Source organism: Corylus avellana, chromosome ca11 (assembly GCF_901000735.1).
Source record: "Corylus avellana chromosome ca11, CavTom2PMs-1.0".
Classification (NCBI taxonomy): domain Eukaryota; kingdom Viridiplantae; phylum Streptophyta; class Magnoliopsida; order Fagales; family Betulaceae; genus Corylus; species Corylus avellana.
The window spans coordinates 2,713,967-2,739,589 of NC_081551.1; the positions used below are offsets into that span (position 1 = coordinate 2,713,967).

The 25,623-nt window shown below is 35.2% G+C and overlaps 3 protein-coding genes across 7 annotated transcripts; 2 read left to right on the plus strand and 1 right to left on the minus strand.

Moving 5' to 3' along the window:
• The first annotated feature begins 699 nt into the window (after positions 1-699).
• On the plus strand, positions 700-5,240 carry LOC132165634 (uncharacterized vacuolar membrane protein YML018C). 4 transcript variants are annotated; one of them, XM_059576278.1, is made up of 6 exons: positions 700-827; positions 1,067-1,770; positions 1,869-2,286; positions 3,736-4,074; positions 4,191-4,220; positions 4,858-5,240. In XM_059576278.1, exons 2-4 carry the CDS (start codon positions 1,225-1,227, stop codon positions 4,053-4,055), a joined length of 1,284 nt encoding a protein of 427 aa, XP_059432261.1. In that variant the 5' UTR covers positions 700-827; positions 1,067-1,224; the 3' UTR covers positions 4,056-4,074; positions 4,191-4,220; positions 4,858-5,240. The 4 variants fall into 4 exon arrangements, with proteins under 4 accessions (XP_059432261.1, XP_059432260.1, XP_059432258.1 ...); XM_059576277.1 differs by lacking the exon at positions 4,191-4,220 and having other exon boundaries at positions 3,736-4,103; XM_059576275.1 differs by lacking the exon at positions 4,191-4,220 and having other exon boundaries at positions 4,847-5,239.
• A 226-nt stretch (positions 5,241-5,466) lies between these two features.
• LOC132165279 (uncharacterized) lies at positions 5,467-8,848 on the minus strand. Its single transcript, XM_059575773.1, has 5 exons — positions 8,735-8,848; positions 7,804-7,890; positions 7,576-7,673; positions 6,392-6,708; positions 5,467-6,027 (listed from the first exon to the last, which is right to left on the minus strand). The coding sequence occupies exons 2-5, from the start codon at positions 7,810-7,812 to the stop codon at positions 5,654-5,656; spliced, it is 798 nt and encodes a 265-aa protein (XP_059431756.1). The 5' UTR covers positions 7,813-7,890; positions 8,735-8,848; the 3' UTR covers positions 5,467-5,653.
• Positions 8,849-11,616: 2,768 nt separating this feature from the next.
• Positions 11,617-23,442, plus strand: LOC132165278 (transcriptional corepressor LEUNIG_HOMOLOG-like). Of its 2 annotated transcripts, none has more exons than XM_059575771.1 (18): positions 11,617-11,720; positions 12,380-12,462; positions 12,566-12,663; positions 12,905-13,014; positions 13,136-13,428; positions 13,531-13,606; positions 13,728-13,839; positions 16,194-16,243; positions 16,338-16,598; positions 17,772-17,843; positions 18,042-18,263; positions 18,583-18,724; positions 18,812-18,921; positions 20,613-20,762; positions 20,977-21,132; positions 21,226-21,342; positions 21,498-21,695; positions 23,042-23,442. In XM_059575771.1, the coding sequence occupies exons 2-18, from the start codon at positions 12,431-12,433 to the stop codon at positions 23,183-23,185; spliced, it is 2,343 nt and encodes a 780-aa protein (XP_059431754.1). In that variant the 5' UTR covers positions 11,617-11,720; positions 12,380-12,430; the 3' UTR covers positions 23,186-23,442. The 2 variants fall into 2 exon arrangements, with proteins under 2 accessions (XP_059431754.1, XP_059431755.1); XM_059575772.1 differs by having other exon boundaries at positions 12,384-12,462.
• Positions 23,443-25,623: the final 2,181 nt, after the last annotated feature.

The window sequence follows — 25,623 nt, forward strand, 5'->3', positions numbered from 1 at the left end:
CGTTTTGGGCAATACAAAAATAATTTTTATAAAGTAATAATATAAAATAAATTAAATATTAAAAATAATAATAAAAATAAAATAAAAAAGAAAAAGAAAAATCAAAGCCTTTGATTTTTTTTTTCTTTCTCTTTTATTTTTTTAATAGTTTTAGTTTTTTAATATTTTTCTTTTTCTTTTAATTTTTTTTTAAAAAAAATTGTTCAAAACCCAAAACTGTGTCATTTTGGACTATCGCACCTAAGACAGATCCAAGTATTAAAATGGGACTCCTAGACCACTACCTTTCCCTCCCTTCTTACTTTATTTAAAAAATATGATAAACTACATTATATATGAAGTTAAATATAATAAAATAAAATATAATGACTTACTATCTCTGCTACTAAAATATAGAGGACGGCTTGATGGTCTAAATATTTATTATATTTACAAATTAACGTGATAATACATGTGGCTCTTACCACGTCAATCACTAAAATGTTAAATGACGATACACATAAAACCTATTTCCGTAAAATACAAGTGGCACAAAAATCTATAGAAAATTAAACAAGCATTTTCATTAATCAGATCATATTAGAATCCAAAGTGGGCCGGGCCTCTTGCACTAGTAAAACGTTTTGAAGTTTAGATACCGGGTGGATACTACAACCACCAGAAAACGCAACCAAAAAAATGAAGGAGAAAAAGAAAAGAAAAGAAACTAACGAACTATGAAGATCAAAATCAACTGGACTGTCGGACCAGGAACGCAGGAAGCCCCCCTCCCTCTCTCTAAAAACGAAAGCCAATGAACTTTCAAATCCCATTGATTCTTAACGCAGGTACATTTTTTGAGTTCTCTTTTAAGTTTCATTGAACGTAATGTACTGTAATTTTCAATATATTGGGTTCCAGCTAAAGATACGCGGTTTCTTGGGTTTGATTTTATTAATTTTGCACTGTGTTCCAATTACATATATATTTCGATCTAGAATCCTTTTTTTGATGTTGCACGTAGATTCATATTGCAAAAGTTCAGATTTTGCGTTCTGTTCCCTAATTTGTTTTTCTTGTTTTGAAGGTGTATTTGGTGTGAATTGTGACATGGGTACTATAAATTTTTATTCTGGGGGAGATTTTTCTATGTGGGTGTCTTAGAATTTGAGTTTTTTTGGATTGGTAAGTGAAAATAATTTGGGAATCGAGGACAAGTTTGATTTGAAACCGGGATAGGAAAGAATGACAAGTCAAGTTTGGAGATGGGTTTTGGGTTTGATATACATAGTTGCTGTTGCTTGTATCTGGATAGCTGCTAGCTTCGTGGTTCAGTCTGTTGTAGATGCGGGGGTTTCACCTTTTCTCATCACCTACATTTGCAATTCATTGTTTGTGGTTTACATTCCCATGGTTGAAATTGGGCGCTTTTTGGAGGATAAGTATGGAGGTTTTTGGTTTTGGAAAAAGAAGACAAGTAGCATTTCGCAAGATTTGGGAGAGTCAGAGCAGGTTGTTCTCCTTGAGGAGAGTGATTTAGATGCAAAAGCTAGTGGTTCGACTCCATCAGTGCTTGTGGAAGAGGGACAAATTAGTGAGCATGGAGAAGGTATCGATTCCATCAGTCCTTTGCCGGATCAGGATAAAGCCAATGGCAATTCGAATAAACAAGTTGATGAAAAAGGGCGTTGGACGCGCACTAGAGTGGCAAAAGTTAGCTTATTGATATGCCCATTTTGGTTTTTGGCACAACTCACATTTAATCTCTCTTTGAAGTATACTACAGTCACGGTAAGCATTTTTTAAGTTTATGTTTCACATGTCACATCTGATTTGTCCACATGTTTACCCAGTCTGATCTAATTGGTTCCTCTCCTTGTTGCTTGCAGTCAAATACCATCTTAAGCAGTGCATCCAGTCTTTTTACGTTTTTGGTCTCTTTAGCATTCTTGGGCGAGAATTTTACTTGGTTGAAGCTCGTTAGTGTTCTTCTTTGTATGGCTGGAACAATAATTGTCAGCTTAGGGGACTCTGAAGCGGGCTTAACTGCAGCGTCAAACCCCCTTCTTGGAGACATTCTTGCACTTGTCTCAGCAGCATTGTATGCTGTGTATATTACCCTTATTCGTAAGAAGCTACCTGATGATGATGGAAAAAGTGGACATGTCAGTATGGCACAGTTTCTCGGATTTCTAGGGCTTTTCAACCTCTTCATTTTCCTTCCTGTTGCCCTTATTCTTAACTTCACCAAGCTGGAACCTTTTGACGTGCTTACCTGGGATCAGGCTGGTCTAATTGTTGGTAAAGGTTCGTATCTAAGTTTCATCATTTGTCTTAAAATGGTGTGCTTGCGTATGTAAATATGTGAAACCTTCATTTGTCCGTATCTTCCTGTATGTTCTAGAGGCATCAGAATATCTTTATCAGGCATATTCCGTCCATGTGGCATAGTATTTAATAAATACATAACTGTATGTGCACAAATATTCATGTCTGCTGCTATTTTTCCATTTTGACCATTCATATTTATCTCCAGCTACTGTGATTGTACCTTTTAATTTGTATTACATTTCTAAAAGGATGATATGGTAGGAGGAACTTTGTTATCAGAGTTATTAGGGAACTTGAATTTTTTCGAGTATCATAAGGCTTCATATGCTTTCCATAGTTTTATTGAGTTCATGACTTCAAGCTTTCTCTCAAGGAAATATGTTTCTCTATCTTTATGGATTTTCTGTTGAAAGCCAAAAGCAAAATCTAGAAAGGCCTAGGGATCGTGTTAGTTTGGGCCTTAGGGTAATTCTTACAGTTTTCAATGCATCCTTCAATGCGATCTTATATCATAGCCATATGAACATCATTGCAACCATTCCCTGAATTGGCCCGTTAATGGATCTAGTGCCTCATATTCATATTTCAATTGTGAATGAGAAACTTTGGTTGAATCTTAATCTGAAATTAGAAACTTAAGGTACTGCTGTTGCTGTTACCGGGGAAATTAGAAGCTTACTTTTCAAGAAAAGAAAACAATTCTCTACTGTGGCCATTTGTCCTGCATTCATTTCCCAACCTGGCTTTTGCCATCCTCTGTTAGCTGTTGTTATGTGAATCCTAAATTGGTTTCTTTTCTTAAGCTTATGCTGGGGCTCTTTTTATACACTCTAAGTCTTTTGTAGGATAGATTAGCAGAGTAAACTGTGTTTTGTCTTTCCCGATTTGCTATTGGCCATCAATTGTTAAAGTTACTCCCGGGTCCTGATGTTACCCATAATTGCACATTTTTCCTTTCAAGTAAACACCAATGATAAAGTTACATTGCTTTAATAACATCTAAGATTAGCTGTAACAGGTGCTGCTAGTTTTGGTATGTGTTAGACTTGATGCATGATCATGATATGCCTATCATATTAAGAAAGGGGAAAGGGTTTAAGAAACATCTCCTGTGTAAGTGAGCATCATTTAACATTAACATTGATGCTTTGCGTGACAAAAACTCTAGGATAAGAAATAGATGCATTTGGAGAACCTAGATCTTGTACCAATGAGTAGAAAGATTGTGGTATTCAACTGAGATACCAAATCTATAGTCGCAGCATGATAAGACAACCAGAGGCCACAAATGATTATATACATAGTATATAACAAATAAATGCTATTCTTTATGAAGGGGGGTGATTTTCAAATTTTATTGTTTGTAGTTTTCAGAAATATATTCAATGGATACTTGATAACGTTGATATTTTACGTCATGTTTAGGTCTGTTAGACAATGTGCTGAGTGATTATTTATGGGCCAAGGCCGTTCTTCTGACAACAACCACAGTAGCAACAGCTGGTCTTACAATTCAGGTTCCAATAGCAGCTATAGTCGATTCAATAATGGGCACTGCCCCTCATCTCATGGATTACCTTGGAGCTCTGGCTGTCATGATTGGGTTTGCTGGCATCAACATTCCTTCTGATGCTTTTAGAAGATCAAAAGAATCCAGTGTTGAGTTAGAAAATGAAAATTTCAGTTCATCTGCTGATCAAGATCACGTGCCATCAATCCGTCAAGCTGCAGCTACCATTTCATAGCACGTTGGTGCTTCTTCTGGTTAGTTTTTACACTACTGTAGATTCAAGGTAAACTTATGAGTGCAAATATATTCTATTGTACTAAATCACAGTATAAATGTAATTTTTATTTTTTTTTGGTTATTTTTTTATTAGGATGAAATAAAGAATCATGAGCAGTATCAGGTAAAAAATTGTAGCATGCAGTAATATTCTTTAAAATTTAGTGTCATAGATAAGAACACCAATATTCTTTGGTTTTGGCATGAAAATGTACGTTGACTGTTGGCATGTACAATATGCTTTGGTAGTTTGTGATTAAGACAAAAATGCATGTAAGTTTCTAAACAATTTATGTTACATTAAAGTTCAATATACTGTCCAACCTAGAGATACACTTCTCCATCATCAATGTGTTATAACTTGAATCTCAATATCCACCGATAGACTATCGTGTGCTAAATCACCAATTGTCCTAAAATGTTAAGCCGATAGAAAATAATGAATTTAATCCAACTTTCATCACTTGGAATATTTATTTAAATGGGAGGTGAATGACAAAAATAAGGTTCGAACTCAAAACTTTTATTCGGATATCATGTTAAATCATTGTCTTCATCTTGGTCCAACAAGATCAACATGCATTTGAAAAGGTTAGTTGCCTTCGTCTATGAATTCCCACATGTTGGTGATGAAAGTTGATATAAGATTTGAGCATTGAGCAAGTGGATTATCCTGTGAATCAAACCAACTTGCTTGCCATGATAATGCTGCACTTTTAAGATTGACTCATCATATTAATTCGACTTCAGTTGCATTGCAGACACCATGTTGCTCAGACCTAGATTAATCAAGCATGGTGATTTTCTGGCATTCTGAACAATGAATAGGTAATGATGTAATATGAAGAACTATTGAAGCGTTGAATGCAAAACAACCACAGGAAGATTGGGTATTGCCAAGATTGTGGTAAGCCGTGAAGGATGTTCAAATGCCAGAAAGACCTATTAAGGACCTTTGATAAGTGTGTCGACTTGCAAAATGAGTTGCTCTCCTTAAGAACTTTTATAACATGTTTGATTCCCATGAAGAACGTTATTCAGAACAGTCAGGAAATTGAAATAATCAAAGCAAGGAATAAGATTCTTTTCCATTTCCACCATTTCAATTGAAACAAAGATGACCTATTTTACCGTCAAGATTTTATTTTGTTATATTTAACTGTGTATATACATCATTATTTTTATATGAAATCTAATTTAGACTATGAAATAGATCCAGTGAAATAGTGGGAATCTTGATCTATCAAACAAAGTGATCCTTTTCATTTCAAGTGGACTGATAAATATAACCAAGCTATCTGATTCAACTCGAGCATTTGTTTCCTGTATATTATTAATATGATGATGATGACAACAATAATGATGTTAGATATTAGGATTGCGTAATAATATATAGTTGCATAGAAGAACAAGTCTAAACAACTCATAACGTTTGATAGAATGAACAAGTCAAATTATAAAAATGTCAATAACACATGAGGGGTCATTTTTAGACCCATGCTTTCGATAAATGACGGTCTAAACAACTAATAGAAAAGAATATCTTTTCCCCTGATTCTAACTCCTCTGCGGCATTGCGGCACTCGTGTTCCCATATCTTTGCATAACTCTTCTTGTTGCAAGCGCCGCAGCCTCGCTTGCACGCAATGTCCCCGTCGCCATTATTGCTGCAAATTCTTTGCCTATCTCCTCCTGCACCTTGCTCCGGGCATTCCCAAGGGGGTCACCTGCAGGTTTGACAGCAGGTGGCAATGCCTTTTCCGTTGTCTTTGGCTCCTCAGCCTTGGTTAGTTGCTCTTCAGATTTTGCTTTGTTATCAGGATTTGTGGTGGACACAGTTCGCGGAGGCTGGGCTGCCGGAGGCCTAAATTGTGGAACTTGTGGGACAGCACCAGCCCTCAGTGTGGTCTCCAGATTCTGTATCATGGGCACTACAACACAAATTCAGATAAGTGAGGACATCAAACAACACCTTCCCACAAATTGACCACTGACAATAACTCTATCGATCAAACAAGCCTATAATTTGAAATCTATTCAGGTCTCAGAATATTCTCCTTCCCTCAATTCCCAAGTTCACAGGAGGAAGGCAAAAGGTAAATATGTTTTTAATACTCCACCAAACATAAACTAATAGCAAAAGATAATTCATCCCAACAAAAAAGAAAAACCTGCTATAAGCTTGGTTGAAATTATTAACATAGAAAGAAACAAAACCCACCACCTATGTTACTTGGGATTCAAAAAATCGAGAATCAATGTACTGTCAAAATCTCACGGGAAGAGAGAACTTACATATAACAGCACCCATTGGACTACTCATCACTTCGTTAGGGAGATGCAGAATGTAGTCTGGAATGGTTGCACCTACCAAAAACTGAGCAACCTCATTGCTAAAGTTGTTGCAATTATGTGTGAGCAAACTATAGGTTTCAGCTGTATAACGGGAGCTGATTTCCTGCAGATACATTTCAAATACATCCTTTGGCACATGGGTGACTCCCAATTCCACCACCCGAATTGGTGTACCATATGGTGTCAATCCAGCAGGAGAATGTTGTATACCTCCTCCAAAGTAGTATTCATTACCATAAACGACAACTCCTGTGTGCCTGTTGAGCAAAAGATAAATGAATAATCAAACTCTAAGATTCAGCCATAGCAAATTATGCCTTCCTGGGAAAAAATTATGACGAAAAATATTTTGAAAGCTACAAAGATGCCTTACCCCAAAATCAACCCAGGTTATAAAAAACCGGGCTGGATCAAATATAATAGACAATGTTCTATTCCCAACTAAAATTCAAATGGAAATAGCACATATTCAACTCCATGTAATGACACAAGGCACAACCTTATAAAATAAAATAGAAAGACTTCCAAGTTGAATTTGACAGGGAAGTATCAAATAGACAATCTAAGAAACACCAAATTTGGATGCAGCACCATTGAAAAAAACACACCTACATTAAAATAAACTATCTTTCCGCAATCTTCATCAAGTTTTTATATTTAAAATCCAACTCTCCAGGTATCATTTTATCTTTTGCACTCCATTCTTCAATAGTTCATCATATTATTTAGTGTCTTGTAGATGTTCAACTTGAAAGAAGAAAAAGAAAGAGTCAGGAACACAAACATATTCACCAGATGCATCCGGCAAACAAGAAAGCTAACTGCAGTGTCTACTTTTGTTTGATGGTACTATTCTCAATCGTTAGTAGTAAGACAGGTTGATGATATCAGTCTGTATAGAAACCAACCAAATCTGACAGTCAAGCACCCATAGTTCCTACCTCAATAATGCCATAATCTTACAAGCAAAAAATATCGGATTCAGTACTGTCTCAATCAAATGAAATATCTACAACTCTTACAGCAAATCAGTCATGCAAGATTCTAATAATGAGGAACTTCATAGAATTCTCCCATATCCACATATCCCACCATTACATCCTCCCCCAAACTAAGACACTTACCATATACCCTCGATGGCCTTCCCTAAAAACGATGTGGAGAGCTGCCGAGCTAGTCCTTGGCTTAGGTCATAAACATTCAACTTAACCTTGTAACCCTCCTGCCATGAATTCAATTATAGAATGCATGACAATTTGCAGAACACGATGGGAAGACACAAATACCAATACAAAACACGACCTAAAAAAAAAAAAAAGAAACCCTAGGATGAAATGAAAAGAACTGCATACCTCCGCCATGTCCCAAGTAATAAATATATATTAAAAGGTTGAGAACGCCAAGCTTTGTAGAATCTCTGTGGAAGTGAGCAAGGTGATCTACATAAATCAGAATAAGAATCAATGAATATGACCTGTGAAACCAAATCGAAGTACAAAACCAGCTACGACAATCAGATAAGTTGCAGAATTTCCGTTTACTCAATTTGATAAAAGCAGTTTCTAGAAGCCAAAGCAACCAAGAGAGAAGATTGCCATTTATCCAATGTTCCATGAACTTTGCGTTCATAGTGTAAGCTGGAAGCTCCACAAAAACTTCGATTTGGCACAAAAGTCCGTCTCAATCAATAACAAATCCGCATACCAAATCTTACAGATCAAGTAGAAACTAAACAATACATACATACATATACACATACATGCATATACATTCATTCTATTTGTAATCAGATTACGCACAGAAATTGGTCAAAATTCCATTGACGAAGAGAAACTGTACTAAAAGAAATTTCAAAAATCTGCTTTCATACAGACCCGAAATACAAAGCACAACAATTAACTACATTTTCGAAATAGTTCTATTATAACTCAACTAAACGAAAAATACCGAAAATTTCGTGAGATATAATTCATTACTAAGACAAAAATCAAATACGCAAAAGAACGCTCACAAACCATAACAAAACCCCAAATTTCACACAATTATCATGAACTTTTCCCCTTAAAAAATACGCAAGCAAAGGAAAACAATATTCGAAATCGGATCTTGCAAATCAAAGTCAAATTCCCAGACTTACATGCAATGCTTCGAAATTCCTAAAAAAAAAAAAAAAAAAATCCGAGAAAAACAATTTAAACTAAAACGAAATAAGAGAGATCAATCAGAATTTGATATTCCTTAAAAAAAAAATTAACAATGGAGAGAGAGAGAGAGAGAATGTACCTCACGAGAAGAGCGAATGTTGAGCACCTTCGCTTTCGGAGCTATTCGCGTAAACGGCTGCACGCATTCGGGTTGGACCCCTTTTTATATTATGGCTCCAGATTTTCCACGACGACCGAGAGGCAAACGGGAGCTCGGATTTCACACTTTTCTGTAGCCTTCTAGATTCTTCCACCCACTAGATTCCTGACACGTAGCGTAGTCGTTGTTTGACATTTGAAAAGTACCCACCTCCCTTGTATTTGGGGACTACGGTTTTTAATTTGGTTGTTGGGGGAGTTGACGCGTGCGGCGCGCGTGGGACCCCCATGACACCGTGACCGATCAGCGAAAAGCAAATTCTTTGGGCCGCTTATTGGTCCGGCCCGGATCTGGCTCTGTTGGGTTTCTCCTGTTACAATCCAACTGGAATTTGGCGCGATTTGTGTTTTAACGGTTTAGACTGTGACATGTATATCTAAAACATATTCGGCTTTCTTCATAAATGTGAAGAAGTTCGCGATGTTGTAATTAATTAATAGAATATTAACTATTTAGTATACTAACCATAATTAATTAACTGTAGTTAGTATATATTAAATAATTAGTTAATATGTTACTATATACCATATATTATTAATTAATAATTAATAACATACTTATATTTAGGGAAAAATATAAAAAAACCTCTCAAACTATCAAACTATTGTATTTTGGCCACTCCGTTAGTCAAAACCATCAGTTTGGACGGAAACTGCAAAACGACGTCGTTTTGTTATGGGTAAGCTACTACAATGCCATTTTTTGAAGAAAAAAAATTTTGAAAAAAATATAAAAAAGCCTCCCAAACTATCAGCCGTTTTCATTTTAGCCTCTAATGTTCAGAAAGTGATAAAGTAGCCCCTAACAAAATGACGTCGTTTTGAATTTTCGTCGAAACTGACGGTTTTGACTAACAGAGTGGCCAAAATGCAATAGTTTAGTAGTTTGGGGACTACTCTATCACTTTTGAAACATTAGAGAGCTAAGTAAAAAATGACTAATAGTTCATAGAGCTTTTTTATATTTTTTCCTTATATTTATATAATCTATTTTTATTAAAATATATACATATATATTAATATATATGAACATGCTAATAAGTCGAGTCGAGCATAAACGAATATATCTCATTTAATAATCAAACATAATTTTACGTTTATTACCAATTCATTTATTAAATGCATCAAAACTATTTCTTAAAAATCAAAACATATATATAGAAAATCAGTCCTAACTTTCACAAAATTTACCTAGCAACCTATTTCTAGTTAAGCGCCGAGCATCTTGCCTTCCTACTGCATTCCGCGTCAGCCAATGCCATCTACGAGGCGCACCCGTACATTAGCAACTTTTTCTCCTTTCCCAAAGAGCTGTTCGACATATAACTGCTCATGAGTCATCAGGCGACAAACACGCCAGAGCTACTAAACGTCGATCACTTTCCTACCGAATCTAACTCCAAACCAAGCTACTTTAGAATTAGAATTTTTTAAAATTCACGATTTTTAAATTAAATGATTCAGCTCCTAATAAAAATAAATTTTTATAGGGATAAAAATTTTCTCTAAATCAATTTGAATGAATTTTTTTTCCAGCCAACTTCAATCAAGTGTCATGTTATAACTTATAAGAGTAGAATTTTACAACATAAATATTACTTGCTGGCATGTATCTTATGAAGCTTTTGAAGTATTTAAAATTATCTTGTTTTTACCTTATTCTAGAGTATAGTAGTTTAATAAATATCTTAAAGTAATAGTAGTTTAATTATTTAAGGAGACTTAGTTTCAATTGTTATCCAATAGTTAGCAATTTTTTTTGTATCTTTAGAATATGATCATATCCAATTAGTTATAGTAGATGTGTATTTTTTGGTCTTAATACACATCCACTATACTAATGGTTTTATGGCCATGAAGTTGAGTTACGACCATGGTGGTTGATTGAAATAACAAGTGAGATAAAATATAAAGAAAAAAAAATTAAAAAATTTATATTGAAAACTAGAAAAATATTATACATACTCCAACTTTTACACTCTTTGACATGTCAATAAAAATCATTATTACGTTTTGAATAATTATTATTGAAATTTGGATCAAATGATGAATTTTACTATCATATTAGAGTGTATACAATTGAAAGTGTACGTAGCATTTCACTACAAACTAATCATAACTTGGGATTTTTTTTTTTAAACCATAACTTGGGTTTTAATATAAAATAGAGTAATGTTATTATATATCACATTTTTATTACAACTGTCGCCCAATATTGATATAACAGTTCAATCAATTCTTTTGTTGTTTGGGATTGACATATTAGTTTTGTAAGATAGTTGTGAGATCAAAATATATTTCCAACATTACACCTACAAAAAAAGTAATACTATATACTATATTTTTATTGCACAATTATTTCACAATGCTGATATAACAGTTAAACTAGTCCTTACCCTTTTATTGGGTTTTTAACCAAGACGGATCCAAAGGTTGATTTGTAGGCTGACACTGTAAGATAAAAATATGAATTAGAGCTTTACTTTTTTAAAAAAATATATATATATTATCTCAGTAATTATGATAAAGAAAAATGCTATATATTATAACTTTATTCAACAATGTTAACGTGACACTTTCAATTAATCATTGAAATTATACTTGTTAAAAAAATAAAAATAAAATTTAATAATTAATTAAGACTGAGGTCAATGTTATTGGACAATTATAAAATAAAAATAATAATATTTAATTAAATTGTTGGCACCGAATGACTTGGTATCACTCCGAGCCTCAGGTTCGGCACCCTCCATAAATAAGCCTCCCTTGAAAGATCTACCTATTCCTCGATTCTTCCATACTTTTCACTTTCAGTGTTAAAGCTCGAGCTGCTCTACTTCATTTGCACTCAAGGAAATTCCGTCACTTTCCAGAGAAAAATTAAAATTTTCTCTGCCCAAACCATTGTAAGAGTGTAGACAATTCATGCTCTTCAATTGATATATAAGCATTTAAGGTTTTCAGATCAGTATTAGTAACTCAGTGTATGGAAGAATGCACACAATCTGTTAGGAAGAGGGGGGCTTTAATTTTTTTTTTTGCGTGAATTTTGTTTAATTCCAGTTGTATTTGGTTGGATGTAGTTCGAGTAAGGGTTTGTGAAGTGGAAATACTGTGGGATGGTGTTGTAGGCTTTGATCCATTTCACTGGTGTGGTTTTTTAGTTCAATTCTGAATTGGTACAGTTTGAATTCTGTGATTTTAGTTCTTGGATTTCACTCTGTTTGGTTGCTGAGAAAGCTGAAGAAAGGAGGAGGAAAATAACTTTGTAATTGCATACTCTGTGGTTCTTAGTTAGAAACAAAGAGAGTTCAGTTTAATTGAGCACAATAATAGTTCAAGACAAACTTGAGCTGATAATTTTGAAACAAGAAAAGATATAAGGTTTGAGATTTTCCTTTCTTCTGGTTTCTCAGGAACCAAACGGAGAATTTCGGCTGTTTTTCGTTTTTTTTGTTTTTTTTGTTTTTTTTGTTTTTTTGTTTTTTGTTTTTGTTTTTGTTGGTTATTTTGGGATGAATTATGCTTTATGAGGGATCTGATGCTATGGATGGCTTAACGGCAGGCAGTACCAGTGCTGATTCGTAATTCTTTTGTCTGTTGTTTGAAACAAAACATGGGACAGAGTAATTGGGAAGCCGATAAGATGTATGTACACTACGAATTTGTTTTCGTTCTTGTCGTTTTAGTTGTTTGAAGATATAGATGTTGTGAAATTGACGTTTGCCTTGGTTTGCTTATCTTGCTGTAGGCTTGACGTTTACATTCATGATTATTTGTTGAAAAGAAAGTTGCATGCTTCAGCAAAAGCTTTTATGACCGAAGGGAAAGTTGCCTCAGATCCAGTAGGTAATGTTGTCAGCTAACTCTTGCCAAAGCTCTAGTCTGATTTTCCATGAATTATTTGGTTGTTTAATGTATTAATCCGTGTTACTTGCTAATAAATGACAAAATATAGTTCAGTTTATGTTTTGGATAATTACTGTTTACATTTGTAATTATCACATTTTTCATCCACGATAAAATTATGGTTAACATTAGTAAGGAAGAGAATGATCTGGGGTTGTTAAGTTTTAGTCTGGATGTGCAGCAATTGATGCGCCTGGAGGATTTCTCTTTGAGTGGTGGTCAGTCTTTTGGGACATATTCATTGCAAGGACAAATGAGAAGCATTCTGAGGCTGCTGCTGCTTACATCGAGGTGCTTTGATATTGTATTATGTAGATTGCTTTGATTTGTTTTGTCTTTGATGGGTAACAAAATAAGAGAAACACGTCTCTTCTCTCTTTTTGTTTTATATGTTTTATTTCATTAAAATTAGGCTCAGCAAATTAAGGCAAGGGAGCAACAACAGCTGCAAATGCAGCAATTGCAACTCGTGCAGCAGCGCAGTGCACAACTACAGCGTAGGGATCCTAATCATCCTGCTCTTGGCAGTTCTATGAATGCTATGAACTCTGAAGGATTGATGGGACAGCCATCAGCCAGTGTGTTAGCAATGAAAATGTATGAAGAACGTATGAAACACCCTCATTCAATGGATTCAGAGACATCTCCAGCTCTTATTGATGCAAATAGGATGGCTCTTCTTAAATCAGCAACCAATCATCCAGGGTAAGTTGGCTTTACTTTTTATCTACGTTCCAGATCTCTAATTTACCAATCTTTTCCATAGTTGGACTGGATCTACATCTGTGGTTATTGTTGTTGATTCAGCCAGTTGGTACAAGGTAATTCAGGGAACATGTCTGCAGCTTTGCAACAAATCCAGGCACGGAGTCCTTTGACAACTGTAACTTCTTGGACTATACACTGTGGTTAAATTTGCCCCATCTTTCTTCCTCCCCGCTCCACCAACATCCCCTCTCCCTCCTACCAGCTCATGCTGACGGTTTAGTAAATGGAGTTTGTAGGACATCAAAAGCGAGGTTAACTTGGGTGGAACTCAAAAAAGTTTGCCTATGGATCCTTCATCAATTTATGGACAAGCGATTTTTCAGTCAAAATCTGGACTAGGTGGTGCAGGTAACATTTCCCAACTCTCAGTAAATGGAACAGTTTACCCCGTAACCACATTCTCATCTTTTTTAGAGTAAGAGTAGTGTGTGCAATGTTGTTCTCATTTGCCCCCTTCCCCCTATTTTCTAAAGAACGTATGGGTTTGGGTTAGTGACATTTAGAAATACCGTACCAAGCTGCAATTTAAAATGCCAGGCTGTGGTACTTACTTTTCGAAAACAGCATCTTTGAAAGGCATGATTGCTGAAATATGAGGGAAAAAACTAATAGGATACAAAGTTGGAGGCTATAATGTAAACAAAATTACATGATCACGTAGCCTTAGTGGAAATCAGATTACATTTTAGGGCAACAAATTATGTCTAGAAAATACATATCAGACATGATCACGGAATCGCACATAGCTAAACTGTTGATATTCCTTAATTACGTGATGTTATTGCCAGATTCACTGACTATGATTTGGTGCATCTTAATCATATATCACTATTTTAGACTGGACATGATTTCATTCTACCTAAAAATAATTTATGTAAGATATAGAAGCCTATCCCCATTGTAGCACGTTCTGAGACAACTGGTATACCACATTCTTATTCATAGTCTCCATCTTATGGAAATCCTCATTTCGGGCAATATAGGTTCAAATATAAATGTTAAGATTAATAGTTTGGTTGAGAAAGCAGTAAATTATTATGACAAATTTGATTCGACCTGATTTTTATATGGTAGCTTCTATGTTAATCTTTTAGGGAAAATTGCAAATTGGTCCATGTGGTTTGAAGTTTTGACAAATAGCTCACTGGGGTTTAAAAAGTGACTAGACACTTGCTAGGGTAACAAAGAAAGAAGAAGGTATTTGTCATTAGAAAAGTTGACAGAATCCATTAATGAGCCACTCTAGCACCAATCATATTGTGACACGTGTCACCCTCTTCAGCCAAATGGTCTGGCCAGCCTAGGGGTGATTAAGTCGCACCTTCAAATATTTGTTTTTTTTGGTGGCCAAACCACCCCCAATGGTCATCGGAGTGGTTCGGCTGCCAAAGGAGGTGGCTCGACCACCCCTCCGTTTTTTTTTGTTTGGTAAGTGACATGTGTCACAATATAATTGGTGCTAATGTGATTCATTAATGGATTCTGTCAACTTTTCTAATGGTAGAGATCTTTTTTTTTTTTTTTGCTTACCTAAGGGAGTATTTAGTCACTTTTGAAAACCAGTGAGCTATTTGTCAAAACCTTAAACTACATGGACCAATTTTGCATTGTTCTCAATCTTTTAGTGTGAATATCTTTAGCCGAAGATGGTGGGTCTAGAGGGTCCTTACTGAAAAGTCTCAAATTTAAGGGGAACTATTTATGAAAGACTAAATGCCTAGATCTTTATCTTGGGGTGGATAAACTATTGGATCCATCTATCTTGGTAGAAGCACATATGGATATGTGATGCAAATATGACAAAGTACAGTTATTTGAATAGGGCAAAGTTTGAATGTCAGCATTTGATAGGGTTGGCAGATGCTGAGCTGCATGTATATGTTATGTGACTGTTTGCATGTGTGCCTATGTATTGAGTTAGTTTTTGGTTTTGAACACGTAAATAACAAACACCAAATGGTTGAAAGCAGTTACAAATTCAATTAAAGGTTGCTTTATGAAATTCTAGGAGAAACTTTAATTATAAATATCTTATTTCGTTAAATATGGATTTAGACCATAAATTCTTCCGTGATGCATTCTTGGGAGAATGAGCTAGCACTGGGTGGGAGTGGCATGCTACCCTTACAACTACTTTGCCTACCTCTGTAGAAGTTTATCTGCTTGTGTGTAGAAAGTGTGCTCAGTTTGCTTGCGAAAAATGTTAACAAAGTCAAAATTGGGAGTTGACTATTTCTGATCGGTTTTAGAGAATCTTTTCCTTTTTGAGTAATTATCAGAAACTCTAGAAGAAAGAAAGAGATGAAAGAAGTGTGCTCTGATTGCTTGTTAAAGATATTTTAAGAGAGTGACAGGAGATTGGCTTGTGCAATAGAATCATCTTTTAAACTAGGAGTTTCAATCCCTAGATAATGAAGGTTTCATACACCAAAAGTGCCAGATTTTTTAGTTATAAGTAATTCAATCTCCTTAGAAAAGCACAGAGGGGTGTAACCTAGTACACAGGAACACCAAAAAACAACCAATGGTCTTACATGGAAGGCATTGAATAATTTCTTTTTACAACATGGCTTGAGTTTGTATGGCAGCTTATTTGAAGTTGAGTCAATTTCATTTGATGATAATGACTCATGTAGAGCTTTATCTCATATCATCATTTTAGTGTAAAGATTGCGTATGTAATTTTTCCCTGCATCCTTCAGGATTGAATCAAGGTGTCACTGGTCTTCCATTAAAGGGTTGGCCTTTAACTGTAAGTTGAACATGGTGTTCTAAATTCTGCACATTCTACTCTTTTGTATGGTATAAGTTTTGGACAATTTCTTGACTCTTGCCAAATTGTGCAGGGAATTGACCAGCTACGACCAAGTTTAGGTGTACAGAAGCCTAATCTGCCGACTCAAAATCAGTTACTTTTGGCATCACAACAACAGCAGATCTTGGCACATGCTCAGGCACAAAGTAACCTTGGAAATTCAACTAACTATGGAGATATGGATCCACGTCGATTTGTTGGACTGCCTAGGGGTTGCTTGAATGCAAAAGATGGTCAATCCACCAGAAATGATGGATCCATATGCTCTCCAGTGCAATCAAGTTCACCAAAGGTTAGAATTCCTTTCTAATATCAAGATCAAACTTCAGGAAGATTAGCATTTACAATGTGCACAAAAACATACTTAAAAGAGATATCTGTACAGTTGATGTTAAAATTATTTTCTTCTAAAATATCTGCACAGCTATTCTCTCTTAGGTTTTAGGAGATTTTCCTCTGGGCAGTTCTTTTTCCACAGTTTATTGCATATCTCTAATTACAAAAGGAAATATAAGTGGGCTGCACTGCATTGTATGTGATGTGACAGCATTGAAGAACGTAGAGGCTTGAACAGAAGGAGGTGCGATGTGTAGACTTGTCACCCATCAATTGTTTTGAAATGCAGGAGTACAGAAACAAAATTGCTTTTTGAATTGGCCAGAAGAAGATAAAATGTTTTTGGAATTTGGAACTCCACAGTCTCTAGGGCATAGTTGAATTTATTGTTGCCATATTTTTCTAATGTGGGCGTTTCTTAATCACAATTTCAATATTTTTGGAAGCTATGGCAATTAATTTATTCTATTGAGTAGGATGGTGCTTTTCAAGTTAGTTATCATCTCCTTTGTGAAAGTTTAGTATAAGGGGTTTTGTTTATTAGGAGTAGGAGCTAAGGTAAACCCTGATTTAATTTAAAAGAAACAGTATTGATTCTTTCCTTTCTTTTTTTTTGGAACTTTTAACTACTAGGAAGTGATAGTTTCAACCAAAAAGATGAATATGTGTATATATATAGATACACATCTGCACGCTCTGTATGTACATTTGTGTGTGTGTGGGAGAGAGAGAGAGATGGGATCCAATAGGAATTTTCTGAGTGGATCAACAATTTACTTGATTTTTGTAATGCATGGGTGTCTGCCTATTTGAATGCATGCGTATAAGGTACTCCCATCCATGCTTTTTGTTCAGATCATGCAAATATAGAAAGCTTTGCATGTGGCCCAACTTCCCCCTTCGAAAAGAGAAAAGAAAAATTTGTATGCGTGTGTCAGCATACTTGTATATGCAGAAACATTCCAACTTTCTTGTGGATTGTGTGGTATTTTAAAATTTTGTTAGTTGCCTATCATCAATGTTTTCTTTGTGAAATACTTGGTGTTCTTAACATCATTTAGTGATTCAGTGTTCATAGTCTCTTTATGACCAGTGCCTTCTTTCTGAGCCTTTGGTGGGTTTTCAACAGATGAAGATGGGCCAGATGCAACACTCTTCATCTCAACAACAGGACCAATTGCAGCAGCAACAGTTGCAACAGGTTGTGCTTAGTTATGCAGATAACTAGATATTTTAGCATTATGGACTAAAATAGTGAACTTTCAACAGTAACCCATTTCACCGGAATATTCCACTTACAATTCACAGGATTCCTGAGGCCGTTTCTGCAATCAGAAGATATATGTTGTTTCATTAACATTTATGGACTTTTTTCTTTCTTTCTTTCTTTTGGCTGCAGAATAACAGAAAAAGAAAACAGCATTCTTCTTCTGGAGCTGCTAACAGCACTGGTACAGGAAATACGGCAGGCCCTTCGCCTAGTTCTCCACCATCAACCCACACACCTGGGGATGGAATAACAACAGCAAGTAGTATGCAGCATCTTAACAGTGTGCCCAAAAGCTTGATGATGTATGGTACTGAGGGGACGGGAGGCCTTGCATCATCTTCTAATCTGCTGGTATGTTGATATTAAGCCTATGGTTGAACACATTTTAAGAACCATCTAGAAGAGTCATCCTAAATCTTATTCATCAAATTTAGTTAAAATATATGATATATATGGCACCTTGATCTGTTAATGTATTAATAACTCATTATTTATTGTTTCACAACAATTGTATGCAATCCATGTATCCTGTTGAGCACTCATTTAAAAAGATATTCGAGTATCGAGTTTGTAGGGATGTGTCTTCCAGTCTTCCTTATAGATGATGTGCTATCGAAGATAAATAGATTCAACATTACTATGCTTCTGAAAACATTATTTCTGGCTTCAGGAAGACATGGAACGATTTGGCGATGTTAGTGTTTTAGATGATAATGTGGAGTCATTTCTGTCTAATGATGGAGGAGATGGAGGGAACTTATATGGAACATTGAAGCAAAGTCCTACTGAGCACCAAAAAGAGTCTTCTAAAGGTAAACCTATCATCATATTGCATCTATGAAGACTTATGGCTATGTTTTTGCTCTCCAATGTACCTACGGCTACACTCTCCATTTCAGCTTTCACCTTCAGCGAAGTTGGATGCATACGGACGAGAAACAGCAAAGTTACTTGCTGTCATTTTTCTTCAGATGGGAAGTTGCTAGCTAGTGCTGGACATGACAGGAAGGTATGAGTAATGGAGAAAATGCCACATGTGAGGAACACATCTACCAGTTTAGAAATGGTGTTTCTTTCTGTTTTTTTCGCACAAGAACAGCAGTAAATTGTATGCACCTCTCTTTGTTCAAAGCTAACTACTAACCTTAGACGTGGAGGTCACTTGGGAAGAACCAATTTTTATGCCATTAAATCCATAGGACTTTGGCACTGATGGTTACCTGTTTTTGTTGTGGTCATGATATTGTCTGAAATTTTTCCATTGACCCCAAACAACACCTAAAAGGGGGCTCAATAGGTGTTTTCCAGCAAACTCAAGTAATTAAAAATTTGCAACCACATAGACAATCACCAAAATTAATCAAAGCAATAAAAAGATCAAACACAACAATTTTGGTGATGGATTGGAAATCCTTTAAAGAACTCTTTAAAAGTAAAACCAGTCTGAGGCAGTTAAAGCAGGAAACCAATTCACAATAGAAGATAATTATACAATCAGTTCATACTTACAAAACCTTTCAAGTAAAAAACTGAGTTGTACCCAACAAATAACCTATTTGTCTTCTACCCCAATAGCTCTAGAACTCTTGCCACTCTTCTATTTGGTCTCCTTTGCAACGCAGAACTCTGGTGGGTTAAAGGTTTTAGAACATGTGTGATTTTCTACAAACTCTTGAGAGAGATTGATAATTGAAGGCATAGGTATGTGAAAGGTCTCTCTTAGCTCACAAAGTAATGGCCTCAAGGTCAATGAAAAATTGTGCACTCTGGTGTTCATATTGACTTTGGGAAAAGACTCAATGTTTTAATGCAATTAAAACATTAAAAATGTGTTTTTTAAAGGCGGCGTTCTAACGAGTAAGTCGGTTTGTTCGGATGCTACTAGGGTTTCACGGATTACTCTTGGCGGTGTTCGAACATGCATTGATTGAGCTTCTCTGATCTTCACCTTGTTGAAATGTGATCCGACTGAGCTTCCAACTAAACTTTTCTGCCTATTTGCGATCTTCACCTTGTTCGTACGCTCTCCAACCAAGCCTCGCAACTGAGCTTCTCGGGAGTAAACTTGAACTTCAGTTTTTCTTCAGGGAAACCTACTCATTCGGATGGATACTAATCGAGCCTTCCAAACGAGCTTCTCAGGTAGACATGATTTTTTGCATTGAACTTATTCGATTGAGCCCTAAACGAGTCTTCCAGCTGAGCATCCTTGGAAGTCTCCTTTAGTAACTCGTTCGGACCTGGTGCAGACGAGTATACCAAACAAGTTCCTTAGAAGTTCTTAAGTACGTTCAGACCTACAGCGAACGAGCCTGCAATTGAGTGTCTCGGTACTCCTCTCTTGATGTAGCTTGTTCGGACAACCTGGAATGCGCACTCCAAACAAGTGCCTTGGTTCTTTAATAAAACACAACATTTGAAAACTAGTTGAAGTACCAAACTTAGACCAACCAAATTTAACTTACATCAAGTTATTTTGAACACCGAATTAGTCAACATAAAACCTAGCATTGTCATCTCTGTTTTATAACATCATTTATACAAGTGTGGCTCTTCTGTTAGACTTTACTTCTAAATTTTATATGTTATGTTCTCAATTTAGTTCAGCTCCTTTTGTGGCATGTAGACGAACCATATAATGGAAGTTAAAGAAAGATTCATTATTATTTGAAATATATTTACATTTGCTGTATGTATTAGGTTGTCCTCTGGAACATGGACACCTTGCGAACAGAAAGTACACCTGAAGAACACAAATTGGTGATTACAGATGTTCGTTTTAGGCCAAATTCATCTCAGCTGGCAACAGCTTCAGTTGATAAATCTGTGCGATTATGGGATGCAGCCAATGTAATTGCCTTGTTCCTCTTCTGCCAAAAACTCGGATGTGACTTCAATGTTTATAGTTAAGACTTTGCAATAATGGTTTCATGATTCTAGACTTTAGAGGCATTGTTTCCCCAGTGCTGTCTATTTTCTGGCACCATGATACATGCATTTAATAAATTTTATCTTCAGTTTTTACTATGCTACCAAGATCAACTTATTTAAGATATCATGGCAGCCAAGCTATTGTCTGCAAGAATATACTGCGCACACTTCAGCTGTTATGTCCCTTGATTTCCACCCCAAGAAGACCGATCTCTTCTGTTTCTGTGATCATGACAATGAAATACGCTATTGGAATATCAATCCATTCTCTTGCACTCGTGTCTCCAAGGTTGGTCCTTTTGTTCCGCTTTTGATACATACTTCAACTACTGAAGCTGCTCTAGATTATCTACTAATTTTAATCTTCTATTGTTTGGCATAGGGAGGTATGGCTCAAGTGAGATTTCAACCAAGAATTGGACATGTATTGGCGGCAGCATCGGATCAGGTGGTGTCCATCTTTGATGTCGAAACTGACAGGCAAACATACTCATTCCAGGTATGGATTAGATAGTAATTGTATTTCCTTAATAATTATAGGCTAAGGTTGAGAAACTGACACAACCTTGTCTTGAAATGTTGATTTGTGTCACCTTCTTTTGCGAGCATCTGCTCTAGAATTTTTTTTAATTAGATCCTCCATCTCATTCATAGGGGCACTCCGAAATGGTAAATTATATTTGCTGGGATGCAAGTGGAGATTATTTGGCATCCGTCAGTCAGAACTTGGTGAAGATCTGGTCATTAACCTCAGGAGAGTGCATTCAGGAGCTCAGCTCTAATGGGAATCAGTTTTATTCCTGTGTTTTCCACCCAAGTTATTCAACTCTCTTGGTCATTGGAGGAATCTCGGTAATTCCTTATACTCTTCATGAAGTAAATTTTTAAAAATGTGATGACTAGTGTCTAGTGTCTACTATTAAAGCTCGGTTCATGGTTGTGTTTCAGTAGGTGTTAAATCTTTTTTTTTTTTCTTTCCCCTTTTGGTTGCTAACATTGACCTAGCTCAATCACGTTCCACCCCTACACCAAACCTTTGAACCTATTGGTTTAAGGGAATGGTTATAGTACAATTATTTGGTGGAAATATATGTTTTTATCACTATTCAACCTTCACCAACTCTCTGGGGGTGTTTGGAATCCCCTTTTTTTTTTGGTTTGGAATCCCTTGGAAATGAAAGTAATACATGTATTTTACACGGTGTTGCATTCACTTAAATTTAGTATACATCCTTAAAGATCCACCTTCGGGTTTCAAGTCTTTGGTGATGATTTTGTTTTGCTTGTTTTGTTTATTTTATTTTATTCTATGTTTTTGGTTGCTAAGATTTAAACTAATAACTAAGCCAACCTTATGAGACTCCCTTACCACCAAAGGTTCGAACCACTAATTCAAGCAAGTGATGCAAGTCAAATTATATACAGTGGGATTGATTATGTATACTCCTATTCAACCTAATGGCAACTATTTGGGGGTGTTTGAACATCCTTTGGGAATAGAATCAAGTAAATATGTTGTATAATGCAGTCCAACTGAGTTGGAATGTTGTATGTCACTTAATTAGTTTAGATCTTTGAAGATTAATATGCAGATTTTAGGGAACGGCATTTCCAGAACTCTTGTGTGCTTATACTTCTTGCTTCTTTTTTCCCCTTTACTGCTGACTTTATTACTGTCGTGTAATGACTCCAGATGGATTAGTAATTCTATTAAATCATCAGTTATCTTAAAAGATTAAGCTGATAGGAAAGAATAAATTTAATAAGTTAATTAATATTTTAAATACTTCTCCTCACGTGTGGGACTAGCCAACATGTAGACTATTTTAATTGAAAATGGAAATAATCCATATTGTTAAGGTTCAAACTTAGGACCTCAACTTTGATGACATGTAGATATTTAAAAATAAAATTTATAAATGGAGAGAATAATAGCAAAAGCAAGATATTTTCTAGTGGTTTAGTGTTAGATGCCTACGTCCACGACTACAAATTACCCTAATAATTTGATTACAATAACACATACATGAGAAATAATCTAATATGAAAATATAAACCCAATATAGAAAATCTATTCTAATTGTGTCAAAATACATGTACAACATACGGAACTGAGTTTTCATGACATTTTCTTGCAAAGATTGATTTTAATAAGTTGATATATTGCTGATTGTTGTTTTTCAAACCATTGTTGGCAGTCTTTGGAGTTATGGAACATGGCTGAGAATAAGAGCATGACAATTCCAGCACACGAGAATATAATCTCAGCTCTGGCACAATCACCTGTCACAGGAATGGTTGCCTCTGCAAGCCATGATGATTCTGTGAAGTTGTGGAAATAGGTAGAAGCCCATTTATGGTAGTATCTAATGATATATGGAGCTTTTGCCGTTGCTTTCAATCCTCACAAATCTTGGGGAAAAGAAATAGCAGGCTGTTTAGATTCTATTCGGAATAATTGTGGTCCAATTCTGAATGTGTGACGTTCAAACGTGTAATGCAATTTTTAATAGTCTTGTTTTGATGAGGTGAAAATCGAGAAGCATGTATGTTTGTTTCGTGGAAGGTGAGAAAAAAGGAAAGGAAAATACTTTGAGAATTGTAGCTTCTACTACAATTTTTTTACAAATTTACGTGACAGTGTTTTAATGGTAAAAAAATGAAAAAAATGCATTTTACCCTCCCGAAGTTTGACCTCATTTTCAATTTGAATAACAATGTTTAAAAATTTGTAATGGATTCTCACAAAGTTATAAAATTTTGTAATTCGACCACTCCGTTTCTCAATTCCGTCTTCTCAGACAAAAAGTTGAACATGTGTCATGCACGTGATAATTTTTCTTTCAATCTTTTCATATTGTCACTAATTTTTTAAATTTAAAAAAATAAAAAAAATAATAATAATAAAAAGGGTTGCTATCCCCCAAATTTTTTATTCTTTATTTAAAAAAAATTATGAGTAAAATGGGAAGATTGGGAGAAAAATTATCATGTGACCTCCGCTGCTACTGGTTTTTGGACTTGGATTACTTTTGTATTCTATTTTTGTCTTTGTATTTTGGTTGTATTTATGTTGCTCGTTGATGATAAATCATGTTCTGTTTTTGACAGTGTTGTTACCCTCTCAATCACTCTTTAATGATTGTTGTCTTATCCCAGCAAATCTTTGGGTTAGATGTATGGCTCTTTTGAGGGTCATGCTCTTGCATGTCCGCTGATTTCTTGGTTTTTGCCCAAGTTATAGAGGTCCAGCTAGTTTATGGTTCTTTTGGACCATTTATGTGTCCATTGCCCGTTCGGTTATTTCGGTTTCACTTTTTCCATTAGCACTATATTTTACGTTTGGGTTTGTTGTTGAGGATCTCTCTTGGTTTGGTGTTATGTTGTAATCTGTTTATTATGTTATGAAAGTACAATATTAAAAAATAAAAAATAAATAAATAAACCTTTCCATCTTCTCAGACAGAATTAATTAACGGGTTGTTTGAATTGCAAAATTTTGTAACTTTATGAAAGTACATTGCAAATTTTTAAACATTGTGGTTCAAATTAAAAAAAAAAAAATTGGTTAAACTTCAATGGGTAAAGTGCATTTTTCCCTAAAGAAAAATTAAGTAACATAATTTAACAGGTAAATTTAAATATTTAGTGGTTGACACTATAATTGTTGTGAATTGGCATGTCAATTTATAAGGAATTTATAGTAAAAGTTGTAATATTTTTAGCACTAAAAATGATATATTCGAATTAAAAAAACCCTAATTGATAAATACACTATGGGTTTAGTTGCACCGTAATATACTTTGGCATTCGTGTGGATACTTTTTTAGGATCTACATATAATTAAATCCAAAATTTAATATTACACACTCTCTTATCAAATGTCAGGCCCGCCCAATGGTTTTTAGGGCCTTAGGTAAAACTTTTGAATGGAGTTTTATTTTTTAAAATGTTTAAATACTAATTAAATAATATTTATTTTAATATTATTGTTATTATATTTTTATTTAAAAATTATTATTCTCCCCAAAATACTCCATCTAAATCTTTTGAATAAACTAGTCATTTTCTATTATGCTTCACCCCATTTGATAATTTCGGTATATAATATGTACTAAAAAAATGCTTAAAGTTCTCATCTTTAGGAAAATCTATATTACTATCTTATTGGACTTAGGAGTGTAAACGAGCCAAGCTTGAGCGAGCTTTTCTAGTTTGAGCTCGGCTTGTTTAACTTTTACTCGAGCTCAAGCTCGAGCCGAGCTTAAGAACGAGCCAAAAAATCGAGCTCGAGCTCATAAGAAGTCAAGTTAGGCCGAGCCAGTTCACGAGCTGGCTCTTATATTTAATTTAATTTAATTTATTTAATTTTTGTTATAAATTTAAGCTTCAAATACTCTTAAACGGCTCAATAAGCCAGCTTGCATATGAGCATTTACTTAGTCTGGCTAGCGAAGTATAGAGCCCGTATCAATACAGTAAGACACTTGGTTTCGAAGAGAGAGGATATGTATCCTTTTACAATATAAAAGTATGCTATTAGGAAAAAAAAAAAAAAATCATCAGTTTTTAATATTAATATGAGGAATTATGTGAATAACTACCAATTCGAACCTTATACGAGCTGTTTACGAGTTTAGCCGAATCAAACCGATCTAGCTTCGTTTAATATTGGAGCCAAAATTCATGTTCACGAAAATGCTTCATTTAATATTCGAATCGAGCACGAGCCGAGCCCAAGTTCGCTCGCGAACGGCTTGCTCTCTTAATAGCCCTAATT

Coding starts and splice junctions, on each gene's coding strand:
- LOC132165634 (XM_059576277.1), top strand. CDS start 1,225: ATGACAAGTCAAGTTTGGAGATGGGTTTTGGGTTTGATATACATAGTT. Junction 1,771..1,868: donor TGAAGTATACTACAGTCACG/GTAAGCATTTTT, acceptor TGTTGCTTGCAG/TCAAATACCATCTTAAGCAG. Junction 2,287..3,735: donor TGGTCTAATTGTTGGTAAAG/GTTCGTATCTAA, acceptor CGTCATGTTTAG/GTCTGTTAGACAATGTGCTG.
- LOC132165279 (XM_059575773.1), bottom strand. Junction 6,709..7,575: donor AAGGCCATCGAGGGTATATG/GTAAGTGTCTTA, acceptor TTTGCTCAACAG/GCACACAGGAGTTGTCGTTT. Junction 6,028..6,391: donor TCCAATGGGTGCTGTTATAT/GTAAGTTCTCTC, acceptor TTTGTGTTGTAG/TGCCCATGATACAGAATCTG.
- LOC132165278 (XM_059575771.1), top strand. CDS start 12,431: ATGGGACAGAGTAATTGGGAAGCCGATAAGAT. Junction 16,244..16,337: donor TAAAGGGTTGGCCTTTAACT/GTAAGTTGAACA, acceptor CAAATTGTGCAG/GGAATTGACCAGCTACGACC. Junction 18,922..20,612: donor GTGCTGGACATGACAGGAAG/GTATGAGTAATG, acceptor TGTATGTATTAG/GTTGTCCTCTGGAACATGGA.